Source organism: Zosterops lateralis, assembly GCF_965231275.1.
Source record: "Zosterops lateralis genome assembly, chromosome: 6".
Taxonomy (NCBI): Eukaryota; Metazoa; Chordata; class Aves; order Passeriformes; family Zosteropidae; genus Zosterops; species Zosterops lateralis.
The window spans coordinates 8,620,937-8,635,355 of record NC_139761.1 but is presented as its reverse complement, the minus strand read 5'-3'; the positions used below and the strand labels follow the sequence as shown (position 1 = coordinate 8,635,355).

Here is a 14,419-nt window from a genome sequence, read left to right as displayed (position 1 = left end):
CCATGGTGCTACATGGATCCATGGCATGAGACAAGTGGGATTGTAGAGCCTGTTTCAGGGAGGTAGGGAACTGGGTCATTTTCTTCCCAAATCACTGGTCCATCACAAACGAGCTTTGATAATGAATGTGTTTTACACAATGATTCCAAGATTTTGCCATTTAATCTCTGATATACTTACAGGAAATTAGTTGTTCTAAAACACCTTCATGTGTTATTAATACCTGTAGATTTCTGGAGCTGACACTGTTTATTAAATATTTGCCCATCAGCTCTATGAGATGGTAAGAAAAATAAAACAGGAGAGAAGGTCTTTTGTTAGCACATACACTTTATATCTTCTATTAATGTAAAAAAAATTGGCCAACAGCTGCATTTTCAGTCATTGAAAACAGTACAAATTTGAACACTGTCTAAATAAATATGTTTGGCATGAAATTGTCTGTCAAGAAAACAAAAACAAAACACCCAAACACTTGTGTATTTTAATGTTTTCACAGTCTCAAGATAATGCACCCTTCCTGTGACAGGCATTACCTTTCAGGAGCTGAGTGTAGACACCAGAGTTTACATTGCAGGGCTGTAAATAGTGCCTCAGACAGCAGTGTTGGGTTTCAGGTGATACCTTTACAGTGCCTGAGGAGTGGCAGAGCACTTCAGACAGTTTAGGTGGCTGCTGAAATCCTTAAAATACCCTGGGCTGAGTCACTGGAGACAAGCTTTCTTAAGAACTGCAGTATTTATACATAAGAGACCGTGTCTTAAGGACAGTCAATTATATGTGTCCTTCCAGCAGAGGTGGCAGTATCCATTTTTCCCCACAGAAGACAAAACTTTTCCTGCTAACTGGGTCTGATTCTTGAAATGTGAGAAAATGGTGTTTGCTACTGAGGTTTGTGAGCCTGGCTGGCCTGTAAATGGGAAAAGATCCCAAGCAAGTGGTGCTGGAGTCAGCCTTTGGTGAGTCTGACAAAATGACAAGCATGGAAATACAGTGTATTACCAGTCATGATCACAAAGAGGTGTTTCATGGTGTTCTTTGCTTCTGAAGAGGAAACTCACTGTGTCAAACCTATAGTAATTAGAGTTGTGTTTCCATTGAGATTCTTAAAATAGTACAGCTCTCTACCATGAATGGAAACCTGCCCTTTGAGCTCCAAATTCCAGAGTGGCTGAAAAATGGCAAAGACATTGATAAGCTTGGGGGCTGGACCAAAGAAAGCTCCTGAAGCTCAGGAAGAGGCCCAGGATTTCTCATGTCTCAGTACAGCCTGGGAAGCCCCTGCTTAAAGAGCAGCTCTGCCAAGAACAACCTGAGGTTTAAATGAGTCGTTACGATGAGCATGAGCCAAGAGTGGACTTGCATCTTGAATAAAGCAGGTGGTCTGCTGGGCTATACTGAGGGGGATAATGGCCAGGAGAGGGAGGGAAGGTGTTTTCCCTTACTCAGGTTGATGAGTAGTACCACGAATCCCTGCTGCATGTCCACTGTATGCCCACCATCCATTGTAATGACATGTTTTGCATCCTTAGTAAATGGGTGAAGAAGAAAGGGAGAATTGCCAAGGTGATGTGATATTCTTGTTTTAAGACTCTGCCTTGCTACAGATAAGACTCATTTTGCTCCCAGTGCACAGTCACTTATACATCAGTACCACAGTCACAGATTTGCTTCTCAGTTACCACCCCATAGTAGTGAAAATAGTTCAGGTTTTGGACTCCAATTTTCTTCTGCTTCATTTCTCCCAGCCATTGAGGCTGTACCCTTTTGGTGACCTTGGCAATTACTCTTATCACTGCTTCATGCTTTCCTTGGAAGCTGGGTTCTTTCAGAATTCAGGAATGCAGTTTGTGGCTGTACCAATGGGGCCTTAATCATGTTTGTGTGAGATAAAATATAGCTTGAAGACATCACCGAGTAAGTTCGCAAAAGGTTTGCTTTGTCATTCTGAAACAGAATTAAGTTCCTATCTATAGCTTTGAAAGGAGATTATTGGAAAAGGGGACTAAGACATCAAACCCATTCCCTGAGTATTTGGTCCACTGATTTTTGGTACTGTATGTTCTGCAGAAAAAAATAATATGCTTTCAGTGATATCTACTTGTATATATTGGATATTGGAATAAGTAATATCTCCAACTTTGCCAGAAGAACTGAAATCAGAATAAAATGGCAGGAAGCTTGTGCCGGGTGCTGAACCTGGCCTGAAGAACAACCCATGCCTCGGACAAACTGTGTGGGAGCTGTGAATTTTGAAGAGCTGGGAGGAATGTCAGGCTACTCTTCTTCATAATTCAATCAGTTATTCAATAACAGTATCACAGTTTTACATTAGAACCAGTTACAGTGGTGATACATTTGTATATTTAATTAGCCCTTCCTACAGCTTAGGTAGCGATAATGGATCAATATTAGTAACAGAGACAATAATGAACACCTTCACCAGCAATCTGGGGAATCTTCTAAATCTTGCAGATAGGAAAGAAAAAAAGAAGGACAGGATTGTGTCACACCAATATCTTCTCTGAAATCCTCATGCAGAAAATAAAATCAAAAAACCTTAATGCATATACATAAGAAGCTTCTGAGCATAAATACAAAGAATAAGTTATAGTAGATTTGAATATACATGAAAAATAAGTCAAGTGAAAGAAATAAAAGAAGTTAGCTAGTTAAGGCATTACAAATAGGATAAGGCATTTTGTCTATTAGAGATTGATTTGTCCTGCACTATGTAATTAAAATACTAAAGCTGGTCTAAGCCCTATGCAAAACACATTGATAATTTCCATGCAGAGGAAACATGCCAGCAGCACAAAAAGTCTCATTCTATTAATTGGCACCCTGGATGGTAGGCCTAGGATTGAGCATTACTTTTATAGACAATACCTCACCACTCATGGAAACTGCTCAGCAGAGAGCAAAGAGAATTAGTACCCTCAAGACTTCCCTGCACAAATGGATTGCATCTGCAAAGGCTGTGCTCAGGAAATTTCCACATTAGTGCTTGTGATGCTCCCTGTAGCTGTGGCATGTTATCCTGGCAGCGTTCAGGGAATTGCCTTGACTCTGTGCAGCTTCTGTTCTCTGCACAGAGATCTTCTCTGTGCAGGGCTGACAACACAGCCACACATATTTAAAATAAACACACTTTGTGGGCTGCTGCTGGGAATGGTTTGTTAGACATGGTGAGTGCAGAGCTGGGTTCTTGGCCAGCCTACACTGACACAGCCCCTTTGAGCTGAGCAGATGCACCCTGAGTTATTCCAGCTGAACAGCTGCTCTGGGGAATGGAGAGAGGAGAGCACACGAGGAACGACATATAAAGCTGTCTTGAAGGAAGGAATCACTTCCACAACAAAATAATAAAAGCAGGGCTGGATGCAGCTGCAATGTGGAAGGAGGAAGGTTTTGCCCATCCCTTCCCAAGCCATGTGTGGGAGAGGATGTTTGTACTGTGTAGGGATAGTGAAAGGACAGAGCTACCTCTCAGAGCCTCTCCCACATAAATCCACACTGAATAATGGATAGCACTACTTGGAGAAAGATTTAAAGAATCCTTAGGACAACCACCTGACATTAAATCAAAAATGTTGCCTGCAGAAAAAGAAAACAGAACACTTGGCACTATGTTAGGTCAGTGATAGCAGTTCTCACTGTCACAGCTCATATTCCTTTACTCATGACAGATTAAAATAATCTGGAAAGAAGCACACTGAAAGGAAAGAGTGCAACAGAATTGAAAGCACACCATGGAAGCGCCAGGAACAACAACAACCATGAAAAAAAAGAGAGGGAAAGCATCCCTTTTGTAAACCCCTGTCAGCAGAACAATAACATCTTTGTAACAGCAAAAATAATTTATAGTTTTGAGGGTGCCCTCTAGTGAGTGGGACCCTCGGGTGCTCTGATCTGCTGAGCAGCACTGGTGCATCTCAGGGCTGGCAGGAACGAAACACGCTCTGAAACCCAACCATGCTGTGCTAATTTAAGAGCAAGCACTGGCAGGGGTGACAAGATGGCAGAGCCTGCTCTTAACAGCAGCAAGTTCCGAGAGCCAGCCCTTAAAAATCCTGTGTATCACCATCTTATCAAATATTTTTTAGAGGCAGGAACAACGTCAAGAGCTCGTCAAGATGAGGGGACGAACTCTGCTAGCAAGCCCTCATGAAACAACATGCTCTTGTGAACAGATAATGTCTGAACCAGGTGTAGCCCCTCTGATCCCAGCTGTAAACATGTTGTCTGTTCAGGCTGATGTACTAAGAACAGGACATAGAAGAAAGAAAACGGCCCCTAGCCCTTCCAGTAGAAGTAGTTTTATGCAAGGAGGGTTTTTTAATCTTCAGATCCATATTGCAGAGCAGAGAAAGGACAGTGCAGTGGGACTGAGCACATGGGGCATGGTGCTTTACCCTAGGCCCAACAGGGGATGTGTGCCCATTCTGATAGTCCAACCCACATAACACAGACTGCATGCTGGAACATGGCCAACTGTATCAGCTACTAGCAAATAATTTCCACTTGACAGAATTTCCAGATCGTTTCTTTAACCGTTTTAGCATGAAAACATTAAAGAAGAACCAGGAGTTGGCCAAAAGCCACTCATTTTTATACAAATTCAACTAAGGAAACTCCCTATTTAAAGAGGTATAGGAGGCAGAGTCCCACCTTTATGTGATGTGCTTTGATATCTTTCTAAATGGCCTAGTAATGAAGGAATAGAAAAATTGGGAAGTTTTACTACAAGCACATAGAGAGGAGGATTTTGGTATAAGTGGAGCTGAAGGGATAGATAAAATATTGTAAGGCCTGGATCACTATTTATCTGCCACCTATTTCTGAAATGGAACACTTTGACTTTTTACAGTAAGTTTCTTGCAAAACATGGCATAGAGGGAAAGAAGTAAGGCTGATAAATATTTAGATTCACAAAGCCAAATCAGCTATCCTGTATATTTTCCCTGAGCCTGCCTAAAACAGAAGGCAGAATCTTCTTCAGTTTGCTGAGCTTGTAAGTTCTTTTCCTTTTAAGAAAGCTTTCAGTATTGAATTGTAATATCTGTGACTTATACTGTGATTTTTATCTGGCTGTTTACTTCTAATTATATTCCAGTGTAGTTGGAAGCATTGAGTGACAGGTAAACATTTATTATTATTGTCTCACAGATGGATCAGATGAATCAGAAACAAACAAACAAAAATCTTTAAATCTGTAATTGCTTACTGGAGTATAAAAATCTAAATCTATATGTTTTGTGGGCAGTCTATAGTAGTTCAGGTCAGAACGTGATATACTTAATTAAACTGATCTCAATGCAAAAGGAATGTGAAGACAGCAGTTACAAGGGGATAGCTCTGATCCCAAGGACAGTATATTGGTAAAACTGAGGAAGCTTCTGCCCAGTCAATGTATTTGTAAGAACTCTAAGAAGGGACACAAGCAGTGATGTATCAGAGAGATGTCTGTGCAGAGCTCTTGGGGTACCCAGGGCTCCCTCCATTCCCACACAGTTTTCCATGAACTTGGATGTGGCACAGGACACACTGCAAATAATGTTTCAATATGAACAAAATATTACAGCTTGAATAAAAAGTGGAGAAAGATGATTGACATCTTCATAGTCATGGATGTTATTCAGAGAATCAATAGAGAATGATTATTCATTGTTTTCCATAAAATCAGACATAGGAAACACCCAGAGTTATTCTGTGTCTGCCCTGAATTTCTTGAAGCACTGGTAGAAATAGAATACAGGAAAGACAGGCTTAGAAACAACAGTCCATTTTGTGCATTGGACTTGCTTACTGGAAATGGAAACTGTTGAAAACACATGAAAAGCCATTTTTCTTTGTGCTATAAGTGACCAAACTATCAACCTGGCAATTTGTCTGTAATATTCACACAGGCAGAGGAAAAGCAATGTAGCAAGAAAAAGACTGTAATTTTTATTCTCTAGGTTTTGGGTTGATTTTTGGCAGGGTTTTGGGGTGGGTTTTTTGTTGTTGTTGTTGTTGTTGTTGTTGTTGGTTGGTTGGTTTTGGTTTTTTGTTTGGTTGGTTTTTTGGTGGGAAGGGGGGGAGGTGGTTCACACAAAGGTTTTCAAGGATAAACCAAAATCATGTTATTTCACAGTTACCTTCACTGATCTGGGATGTATTTGGGCTGCTTTTTCACATTCAGAATCTCATTAACTAACCTGAAATATCAACAGTAGGGTTAATTTTTATTATTTTCAGGAACATTCAATGCCAACAAGCTTTGGCAGGTCAGGTCTCATCCTTTCTGCTACTTTTAAATCAGCAGCGGATCTTTCTCAAGGCTCACTGCTTTGGAACTAATAAAAAACTCAGCACCATTCTGCTGGGTAACAATTCAGAAGACAGGCAGGTGAACCAATTCCCTCCCTGCAGGGTGCTCAGGCTTGCTGGTACAGAGCAGACAGAATTATTCTGCCTTCATAGCTTGCAAAGAGAAGAGAGCTGGTCAGTAGCAGATGCTGGTGAAGGTGAGTCTTTCAAAGCAATTAAGAGATGTCACCACCCGAGGCTGACTCAGAGAGCTGCAATAGAAGATTCCTGCAGTGGGGTAGTGGTGGCAATGTGTCAAATGTAATCAGCCCTCAGCAAAAGCTGGACTTGATGATCCTTGTGATTACCTTCCAATTCAGAATATCCTGTGATTCTGCAAAAGTGCCCTTAAATTTACTCTTCAGTGACAGCACCAGCAGCACTGGTGCAGCATGAACTGCTCCTTTTCAAATCTACTTCATATTTGAGATGAGTGTTTCAGAGCACTCCTTCCCCACAAGTGGAATAGTGCTTTCAGTTCTTTCTTTGTATTTCATCCAGTTCTCAGACAGCCAAGTTCTATCCATGTTTATCCCATGCCATGCTAATGAAACATGTGATCTGCTGTCCTCTATCCTGACAGGGCTCTTTCCAACTGGAATTACATTCTGATTTATCAATATTCACCAGAGAATTTCAGGAACATCAGAGTGTCTAGCTAACAGATATGTACAGAGTAGTTCCTTAGACAGAAAGAAAAGGCCATGAGTTTTTAATATGTAGTTGGAAAAGTCTGCTGAACATTGTTAAGCGGGCATTTGCAAGCACATGCAGAAAAAGCCAAAGCAGACTTACTTTCTTTATCCTTACAGATAAAGAAAGAGTGACAGGAGTAAGATTCTTGGAGCCCAGAAGCAATTTTTGGGAGTTGCTGTGAATTACAACCATGGCTTCTGCTCCACAGACCAGAAGGATGGACTGATCATCTTTACAGAAGGAAAAAAAAAAAAAAAAAAAAAAAAATTAAAAAAAAAAAAAATTAACCTGTATGAAACCAGAGTGGTTGTACCTGCAAGCTATTAGCAATTCAGCAACTCACTCCCATTATTCTGGTGTTTGGACAATGTTCTCAGGCATTGGTGTAATTTTTAGGACTGTCTTGGGCAGAGCCAGGATGCAGAGCCAGGATGCAGAGCTTGATGATCCCTTCCAGCTCAGGACAGCCTGTGATTCTACAGCCATAGTGAGGCACTGTGTTCAGTACTACTGGTCTTGGAGTTCCAGTAGTTTTGGAAGAACTTGAGCAATGAAACCAGACCAGAGTTAGTCCATTAGGTTTTGTAGCCCATTTGCAACACACTGATTCATGTTGCATGTCTTGCATAATTGTATCTTCATATAAATTATTGCTGTTCTAAATCTTGTGCTAATATTGAAAATGTGCATTGAAGTTTTTGTGAGTTTCTGAATGGAAGAAAGCCTTTTAAAAATACTGATTATGTCACTACTTTTTGAGGAGGTTTTTGGTGTTTTGTTTGGTTTTTGGTGTCCAGGTTTGGTGTTCAGGTTTTTTTGGTGTTGAGGTTTTGCTTGTTTCTTTGTTTCTTTCTTTGTTTTTTCAGGAAGAACCACAAGTCTTAACTTGATACCTTGTTTTTGACCAGAACAAAACAAAGAAACCAGGAACAAGTCCTTCGGCCTTAGCAGACCGTAAGTTCATTCATGGAAAAAATCACTGCTGTATTTGATTGTGATTCTGTCCCCAGTACATCCAGGAGAAGTTTTGAATTCAGAGACCTCTGGAAGAAATAAAACTATCTGGAAGAAATAAAGCTGTCTTGACAGATCACCTTCAAGTGACACAAAACATAGCACCTAAACTCCAACATCAGTTTTAAACTTGTTTGCCCTGAGGAAAACAACGTATTTTCAAAATATGCATAGTACCCAAACTGGCTGCCACTTGGAATGGCATCTGTGACTTTTAATCCATGAAATCACACCTGGGGTGCTTTACAGCCCACCTGGAAATAGAAAATTAATTGCAGTAATTCCCTTTCACAGCAGAAGGTCTTGGAGAACTCCAGATTTAGCTGAAACTTGGTGTCAGTCCCCAAAAACTCATTGTGCCCACAAGTGGTAAACCCACCCCTGATGTTTGCTGGTGCTGAGGAGCCCACCAGAGCCCCCTGGCCAGACAGGGATTCTCCAGCCTCCTTGGTGGTCTTTCAAAAAGGAAATTCTCAAGCTTGTGCACATTTTTGTTGGCTCCACAGCATTCAGACAGCCCAAACCTGGGCAGGGGGTTTAGGCTGCACAAAGAGCTCCACGAGCCCAGCATAATGTGTGGGCCTGGCAAAAAGGGAAAAGAGGGTTCACAAACAAGTTGGATGCAGCACTGTAAAGGATACTAAGTTTACAGATAAAACAAAATTGGGAGGAGCTGTTGATTTGCTGGGTGGCAGAGGCCTTGCAGACAGACCTGGACAAATTAGAGGGCTGGGCAATCACCAGCTGTATGAGGTTTGAAAAGGACAAGGGCCGGTTTCTGCACCTGGAACAGGGCAATGAATGCAGAGACAGACTGGGGAACTAGGAAAGGGACCTGGGGGTCCTGGTCGATGGCAAGTTGAACATGAATCAGCAGTGCCCTGGCAGCCAGGAGAGATAATCCTGTCCTGGGGGCATCAGGGACAGCATGGCCAGCCGGGCAAGGGAGGGGATTGTCCCCTCTGCTCTGGGGTGGCCTCACCTCAAGTGCTGGGGGCAGTTTTGGGTGCCACAAAATCAAAAAAAGGATTGAAGCTACGAGAGAGCTTCCAAAAGAGAACCACGAGGATGGTGAAGGGTCTGCTGGGGAAGCCGTGTGAGGAATAGCTGAGGTCACTTGGTCTGCTCAGCCTGGAGGAGACTGAGGGGAAACCTCACTGCAGCTACAAGCTCCTCATGAGGGGCAGGGGAGAGGCAGGCATTGATCCCTCTGGTGATCAGCGACAGGACGTGAGGAGATGGGAGGAAACCGTGTCAGGGGAGGTTTAGGAAAAGAATTTTCACCCAGAGCGTAGCTGGGCACTGGAACAGGCTCCACAGGGAAGCGGTCACAGCCCTAAACCTGAAAAGAGCGTTTGGACAACACTCTCAGGCACATGGTGCGAGTCTTGGGGTGTCCTGTGCAGAGCTGGACTCGCTGACATCGTGGGTTCTTCCCAACTCTGCATATTTATTGACAAATGAGCCCCACGCCCGGTTTCGCTTTCCCCGCCGGCTCGGCCGCTGAGGGCGCCCGGAGGTGACGCCTGAGGGGCGGGGGCAGCGGGCGGGGCCGGGCCGGGCCGGCGCCTCTGCCAACCCCGCCGGGCGCTCGACTGGCGGCGGGAAAAGGAATTTTCGCCCGCCGCGGACAAAACTTTCGCTTCCTTGCGGAAAGAACGGAGCGGCCGCGGTTCCCGAGCGCCCGGGCCGGGATGTGAGGGAGGCGGCGGCGCGGCCGTGACGCGGCGCGGGGCGGGGCGGGGCGGGCGCGGCTGGGCCCGGCCATGCCGAAACGCTCCTGCCCCTTCGGGGACGCGGCCCCGCTCCAGCTGAAGACACGCGTGGGGCTGCGGGAGCTGAGCCGCGGCGTGAGGGGCGAGGAGTACCGGCGGGAGGTGTTCGGTGAGCGGGGAGCGCAGGGGGGAGGTAGGAGTGGGGGAGTATGCCGGCCCGCCGAGGGGATGGGATGGGATGGGATGGGATGGGATGGGATGGGATGGGATGGGATGGGATGGGATGGGATGGGATGGGATGGGATGTGCCGGGGGATGTGATGTGCCGGCCCGCTGCGGGCCACGGCCATGGGGAGCCCGCCCCTAACTCTGCTCTCCTGTCCCGCCGGCAGAGAGGACCCGGCGGCTGCTCTTCAGGGGGGCCCAGGCGTACATGGAGGGCGCGGCGGCCGCCGCTCGCCCGGCGGAGCCGGGGCCGGCCGGGGAGGCGCAGGACGAGGGGCCCCGCTGGAGCGGGCAGCTCCTCATCGGCCACGACGGGAAACTGCGGCGGCGGCCCGCGGACAGGGGTGAGTGCCCGGGGGGTGCCACAGAACCGCGCAGTGCCCTGAGCTGGGAGGGTCCCATCCAAGTGCAGCTCCTGTCCCGCCCAGGACACCCCCGAATTTCCCACCATGAGCCCCGGAGAGTTGTCGGGATGATTCTTAAGCTTTGGCGGGGTTGGGGCCGTGACCACTTCCCTGGGGAGCCTGTTGCAGTGTCAGACCACCCTCTGGGTGGAGAACCTTTTCCTAATATCCAACCTAAACCTCCCCTGACACAACCTGAGGCCATTCCCTCTGTTCCTGATCGCTACAGACACCAGTGCTGCCCCTTGGCTTCCCCTCCCGAGGAGGTCTGTACTGTGATGAATAGTTTTGAGCTGTGTAGTTTTCTTTACTGACTTTCCTTAAAGAAAGTGTTAGTGAGCTGACGGATTTCAGAACTGCAGCGCGTATTTTCTGCTTTAGCATCCCGTAGCGTTTTGCCACTGAGCAGAGAAAGAGCCAAGCAAGTTCCAAGCGGCGCTCGGCGCTCCCTGTCCCTTCGCACGCCCCAGCGCCCCGCGAGGTGCTGCCACCTGCAGCTCTGCAGCTGCTGGGAATTCCAGCCGCTTTCTCTGCCTCGCTGTAAAGCTCATCCTTTCTCCACCGTGTCTGTGCCCAGCAGTTCCGCCGGCGGGAGCGTCCCGAGCCTGCTCGTCGTGTGTGAGGACGGCGGATGTGAAGGACGCCTGTGCTCAGTGTGAGCGGCTCGTCTGCCAGAGCTGCAGCAGGCTCTGCAGCGGCTGCAACACGGTCACCTGCTCCCTCTGCTCCGCTGTTGAGTAAGTGCCTTGCCAGTCTGGAAGCTTATTTTAATTACACATGCCCTAGTAGTTGGGTGCAGCAGGTATCTAGCTCATACACATGGAGGAGTTAAACTTTAGCAGCAGCAAAACTGTCTGAAGCATGCGAACCAAGATGCCTGTGTGAAGCACTCTAATCAACCATAGTGCAAGTCTAGTTCAGCTTCTTATTTAAATGATGTAGGAAGCAAAAATTTCTCTTCCTTTCTCACCAGCAATATGGCATGCTGGCCAGTGCTGTATATTTGCACTTCCAAGGAATAATCTTTATTTTTTTTTCTCTCATTGTTAACATTTCGGTGGTATAAAGAAATACTGAGGGTGTGGTGTGGGAATCCCATGGTTGATAATGGAATAGTATGCCATTGTTATGTTCCAGAAACAGTGACACACTGACTTTTGTTTCTTCTGCTTTTTGTTTTGTTTTGTTTTTTTCCCTAGTTATGGTGATGTGGGAGAGCAAGTTCTCTGCAATGGTTGTTCAGTATTTCAAGTCTGAATCTTGATGAAATAACCCTTGTGGCAAAAACGTCCATGAATTTCATGAAGTCTTCTCCTTACAGACGGTCAATTAATCCTTTTAGCATGTGAATTAGTGATGGAATTTCTATGTTTTATATCTTTATATTGTACTTTTAAATATTGTAGCTAAATAAACATTTATATTTTAAAGCTTTTTAGATTATTTTGAGTCGGCTTTCTCCTTTTCCCTAGTTGTGATATGCCTGTCTGGAAGGGACCACTCTGTGCTCTTACCTGGTGTTCCTGATGTGATACAGGATTCAGAATATTCTCTCCACGTGTTGGTCATGTTAGGACACACTTTTGTGGGATCAGAATAGAAATCAGTTGCTCCTTCTGTGCTTTCAGGTGAGTGTGAATCCATTCTGGACTCACAACATTTTCTTTGTGAGATAACTAGGAAAATCAGCCAGGCCTGAAGGCTTTTCCAAATAAGAGAATTTGCTGATTCTGGTTAAGTTTTTTTTAAGCTTTCGCAAACATATTGTGATTACTGATGGCTTGAATGGTTTAATCTTTCTATGGTAACTTTGATAGAAAGAGCAATAGCACACCAGGCTTGGAGAGAAGTTTTTCTCATTAGTAAATTTTCCAGTACATTCACTGAAAGGTCTTTCTTGGAAAGCAGCTTATCTGTATGAGTTGATCACCTACACTGTAAACTTCAAATTGTCCTGAATACCCAATCAGAAATACCTCATGAGGTGGTCTGAAAAATGGTCAGCACTCAGGGGTACCTCTCCTTAAATCAGCTCATTCCTCATTTTCTTTTCAAATCACTGCAGAGGCTTAGTATTGTTTGTGCTGCAAGAGTGAAGTACTACTGGACAGCCCCTCAAATTAGTTTTCTTTTACTGATATTGCTGTTTCATAAAGAAAAGACTTTTCATCTGGCAAACCAACTATGCCTAGGAGAAAACTAGGTCTTTACCTCAGGAAAAGGCTGATTTGAGTGGCTGATTTCAGACTGTAGGATAAAAGGAATAGATTTGACACAAGAAAAGAAATCCTTGTGGTACAGCTAATGGTCTGTTTCTCAAATTCTTTGCCCTGAATTCCTGAAGCAAAGCCTGCCACTCATGCTTCCAGTCTTCTCAACTGTGATTAGTATGTTTTAGGTGGAGTGACCTTATTTTACCTGTTTCCTTCCACTTTAGCCATTTTTGTTTGAAAAGATGGAAAGGCCATTGCAGTGTGATTTGAGAGCCTGACTTGTCCCTCATGGGGGGACACCTTTGTTTGACATTCTGTTGGAGACATTCTGGGTATTTGCCTGTCAGAATACTGCAGCTACCCAAAGAGAAGGGCAAATGCTGTAGCAAAGGGTGAGGGTGGCTCTTGCTGGAGGGCTGCTCTTCTTCATAGCTGCCCTGGCTGGCTTTGGGTTTATCAGCCACGGTGAGGTGCAGGATGACGCCCTCTCTAGCCTGTGTAGCACTTTGTATAACTATGCAGAGACACTTTAAAAGCATTTGTGCCCTTCAGGGTTTCCTGAGGGGTGTCACTTCACTCTCAACCATCTGTGTCAGCTTAGACTGACCATCTGTGCCAGCCTAGACATGCTGATGGATCTGGTTAGTTTTTCTTGTTCTGAATGTTTTGGAGCCAGTTAAAATGGGAGACTTTACTGGTTCTTATTCCGGTCTTCATTTTGAGCAACTGTGAAAGGTGTCTTATCTTCGTTCCTGTAACAAACAAGAAAAAGTCTCAAGTCAAGTGACTTAGTAGTGAAAGGATTAGTTGGAATGTGCAGCACTTCCACAGCATTATCTATCTTTTCAGAGCTCTGATAGATGAAATCAGGATGGTGGCAGATCTCTGGTGCAGTTCCCAGCTGGTATCACAGGGTGGATAAAAATGTTGCTCCTGTGGCAATCATTTAAACCACAAAGCTGAGTTTTATGGAAGGGAAGAACCTGTGGTTTACTGCATTTAGATGTTCGTTTTAGGAAGGAGTTTTAAAACTTGGCTTTGCTTCATTTGAAGCTTTAAGCAGTGAACTAAAGTGTTTTTCAGTCAAGCATATTTTTCAAAGTGAAACCTTTGAGAATGTGTCTGCTTTTTCTTATTCTCTCCTGAGGGTGAGAGACTGAAAATAATGTTTTGCTTCTAGGCTCTTGGAGAGATGAGGCATGTTGTTTACAAATGATTTGTGTTTCGAACTAGTGATAGAAATGGTTTTTTGGCTCATTTAGTCACTGCTGTATTTCATAGAAAGCTGTCCTCTGTAAACAATGACATGGATTTCATGGCTTAATGTTCTTATTTGTTATCCTCTAGCTGCTTGAAAGATGATTGTGCATTAGGATAGATAACTTAATGCAGCATGAAGAGGTGGGAGAAGAAAAGCAGGAGGGCTGGAAGAAGGTTACAGGCTGGGAGGAGCAGGGCAGAAGGAGCACAGGACACCATGGCCAACTCTTGCATAAGGGTGGTGCTTCATACATGTAAGAAATGAGGTTTGGTGGTTACCACATCTGCTGCTGTGGCTTCAGAAGGTGAGAAAACTGCCTGTGTCTACCAAAAGACTCAAATATTATTCAGGAAAGTTCTTTTTCTAGTCCTGCAGTTCTCAGATAAACAATGGGAGGGGACTGTTTGTAAATCTTTATAATCCTTACAGAAAAAAAACCAACTGTGTGAAGGGAAAAATCTTTGGATGAGAGGTACAAATATTTTTTTCTCTTTGCTAATTAACTCCTCCTCACAAGGGCTTGTCTGTTGCCACTGATCA

At 44.6% G+C, this 14,419-nt stretch overlaps 1 protein-coding gene across 1 annotated transcript; it reads left to right on the top strand.

Moving 5' to 3' along the window:
* The first annotated feature begins 9,826 nt into the window (after positions 1-9,826).
* Positions 9,827-12,559, top strand: SIVA1 (SIVA1 apoptosis inducing factor). The gene is made up of 4 exons (XM_083864438.1): positions 9,827-9,945; positions 10,169-10,345; positions 10,983-11,142; positions 11,605-12,559. The coding sequence occupies exons 1-4, from the start codon at positions 9,828-9,830 to the stop codon at positions 11,660-11,662; spliced, it is 513 nt and encodes a 170-aa protein (XP_083720564.1). The 5' UTR covers position 9,827; the 3' UTR covers positions 11,663-12,559.
* The last annotated feature ends 1,860 nt before the right edge of the window (positions 12,560-14,419 follow it).

Bases quoted from the DNA above. Each gene is read 5' to 3' on its own strand.
- SIVA1 (XM_083864438.1), top strand. From the start codon at position 9,828: ATGCCGAAACGCTCCTGCCCCTTCGGGGACGCGGCCCCGCTCCAGCTG. The intron at 10,346-10,982 runs GTGAGTGCCCGG...GTCTGTGCCCAG, and splicing joins GCGGCGGCCCGCGGACAGGG to CAGTTCCGCCGGCGGGAGCG. The intron at 11,143-11,604 runs GTAAGTGCCTTG...TTTTTTCCCTAG, and splicing joins TCCCTCTGCTCCGCTGTTGA to TTATGGTGATGTGGGAGAGC.